Raw genomic sequence first — 3121 nt, forward strand, 5'->3', positions numbered from 1 at the left:
AAGGTCCGTCCTACCACTAAAATAACTTAGTTATTATTTAGTTGTACTAACGTTATTTGTTCTTTTATTTATTTCTTTTGTTGTATATGTATATATATATATATATATATATATGTGTGATAATGTGATAATATATTTTTTTTGTGATAATATTTTGCACCATTAATAAATTCGTCGTCTAAATGTCGTTACTCATTGTTTGTGACTCCTGTATGTGTATCGCTGGTAGTTTCCACAATTATTTCCATCACTATTTTATTAGTATTCGAGTATATCTTCCATGTTATGTATTAAACGCAAGTAAGCGTAGTTTGTTCAAATTACAGAGATTGTAACAGTGTTATACAGAATAATATACTTTAATATAATGACTGTTATTTTGCTAATGGTAGCCGGTCTTTGTTGGAGCTCCATGAATCGCAATGGGCGATGTACTGCATCTCTTCGTGCCAACGTCTCTCGAGAAGAATGTTGTTCCGATAATAGCGCCACCACTGCTTGGAGTCGGAAAGACTTGCGTTCAGGAGATCTGTTCTTCTGGAGGGTTCTTGGCGGTGGAGTGCCATGCCAACTTTGTAAAGGTAGAAAAAAATCTACGTTTTAGTTTTTCTTTTTTTTTAGTTCCTTAAGTGATTGAGAAATAATATCCCCCTTTCATTATCAATAAGTCAAAACTAATATCTTTTTTCTTAATTAGTGACCATTTTGATAGAATTGCCCAAACGTGCCAAAGTAAACCTTTTGTTCAAAGCGTCAAAAAACCATTTGTTCACTAATAAGACTTTCAAAGTATGTTATTATACATATTGCTTAACACGTTGAAACCAGTATACTAAAATTTAGACTAATACTAAAATAATTAGACAATAAAAGCAAAATATTGCGCTGATGAAATGATAGCGAGAACATTTGCTAGAAAGGAGATAATCAGTTTATCATTGCATTGAACTCGAATGTTCTCAAAGTAAGTTACAAAGGTAGGATCACTTTTAGTAGTTGAACTGTATTTTTAGTAGCTCTAATAAGAACTCTTTTGATTCCACTAAGATATATTTAATGATCAGCAAGCAGAAAGTATTGTAAAATACACGAAAGAGTTCCCAATATTGTATTTTGTGTTCCTTTCTTTATCAATGTTCTTTCTTCAAACCCTGAGGTGGCCCTTTCAAACCGTTATAAACGTATTTAAAATGGATTGATACTGATTGTAAATTATGAGTATATTCAATTTCTGTAGTGCATATTGGTGTATACAAGATATTTAGTACTAGAAATAAACAACCTTATAACGCCAAAATGTTGTTATTAATTAATTAGACACTCAACGTTTCGCTTTACAGCTTCTTCAAGAACGTTCATTTGAAGCTTGTGCTGTCAGTTTTGGTTTGTGTTTTAGTGACGTTACGTATTAGAATTTCGAATAGTCTGAAACCAAGTTAGCTGATAATTTAAATTTAGTACTTAAATTATACTTTGGATTTAGTATTTAAATATATGCCGATATATAGCCAGTTTATGATATTTGCCAACAAGATTGATACACACAATTTTCTTTTTTAACACAAATACGTTTTAATATCCACACAACAATACAATTTACAATAACGGTTATTACAAACAATTATTACAAACATTGATTTCTGAACAAAAGTTTCACAAACTTACAAGCAAGATAAAGTCTTCTTTCTAGTCTGGAACTTCCTTGATATCTTATCGAGGGTTCAAGAGAGCGAGTTGATTACGAGTTAACGTAGGTACAATTCACTTAACGGTAAGCTAGCTAGCTTTGTCCTTCGTTATTTATCGGCCACACACGTCGAGTTTTCCACAATTAATTTATATAATGTTTTCGTAAAAATACTAATGTCCACTGAAGTTAAATGATTTGGAATGTTCGAACTTTATAAAGGTTCCTGGTCAAACATCTGGATCATTAGCATCAGAATCTTGTGGAACATCTCTTGATATAGACATACTACAATCAACGCAGCCCACGGATATTTCACCTTTTTCATATTAAAAAGCTTTTCTAGAAGCTCCGGACACGGTCAGGGCATTTTATTCGGCGCTCTGGCCGTGAAAGTGGGTTTTCTCGGGCTACTCCCGTCCCCCCCCCCCCACAGTAAAATTTCTCCTTATGCTTTAGATCCTCAGATTCTAGCCCTGAAAAGGACCAGCCCAGGTTAAATGTAACTCTTTAGTTCTATAGTTCTCTATCAATGTCTAAACAGTAAGCTCTAAAGTTTTAATCTGCTAACCAAAACTCTACAATCCGTTTAGTATTAATATTTCAGTCAATCAAGGACGTACTCGATCTACATCTCCCTGCTCTGCTCTACAAACACCCGACGCCGCATAGCCATTCAACGCCAAGTCCAGCAAAAAGTAAGAAGTAAGAAAACTACCAGTGTCAACAAACAACCCAATAAAGCTCACCATCGTTCTCTTCTTCTCCACTTCTCCTCACAGCCTTTCCCTCAACTTGTGAGCTCATCAATTTGAAATTACCTGTTTAACAACTATTAGTTAAAACCACCACTCATGCAAGCGTTTAATACTTAAAAGCCTCGGCAACTTATTTCTAATTATGTAGCGGGGTGAAGAGAAAAGTTTCTGACTGCCCCGGGTTATATTTCATTCCCCGAAGAGAATGAAATATACTACTAACCTAAATACCTACCATGCCTATCGGATCTGAAGTTTTCCGTTAAACATTATAATAATCACAGTTATAGTTTCCAAAGTTTATAGCACATTGACTGTAGCAAACTAATGATAGATACTCTCTTTTTTTGGCGCGTCGCGTTGGTTATATTTATAGGCGTGTGGAGGTTTTCTAGAAATTTCAGTTTTACGTAACAATACTTGCGCTAACACAAACGTTTACGTACACATATATTGTTGATTCTTACTCTCGAATCTTCTACAACTTTGGAGAATAGGCCGGAGTTTCGCAATACATATTTAACATTATAAGCTATGCATGTTTCTAAATATAAATTTAATCTAAACAAACGTCGATATTAAAATAAATATATAATAATAATTTCGTCACAGTGAACGCTCCTGAAGAAGCTGTAAAGTGAAATGTTGAGTGTCTAATTAAATTGTTTGTTTGTTT

The 3121-nt window shown here is 33.9% G+C and overlaps 1 protein-coding gene across 2 annotated transcripts in view; it reads left to right on the forward strand.

Moving 5' to 3' along the window:
- LOC106460291 (follistatin-like) overlaps positions 1–3121 on the forward strand; it is a 108852-nt gene that overhangs the window by 35207 nt on the left and 70524 nt on the right. Inside the window, exon 2 of one of the 2 annotated variants that reach the window (XM_022386980.1) lies at positions 393–581. The exons of the other annotated variant lie outside the window; for it this stretch is intronic. Coding sequence (XP_022242688.1) covers positions 393–581 — 189 coding nt within the window. The remainder of the gene's footprint in view (positions 1–392; positions 582–3121) is intronic. 2 annotated transcript variants of the gene reach the window in all.

Source organism: Limulus polyphemus, unplaced genomic scaffold (assembly GCF_000517525.1).
Source record: "Limulus polyphemus unplaced genomic scaffold, Limulus_polyphemus-2.1.2 Scaffold744, whole genome shotgun sequence".
In the NCBI taxonomy this organism is placed as follows: Eukaryota; Metazoa; Arthropoda; class Merostomata; order Xiphosura; family Limulidae; genus Limulus; species Limulus polyphemus.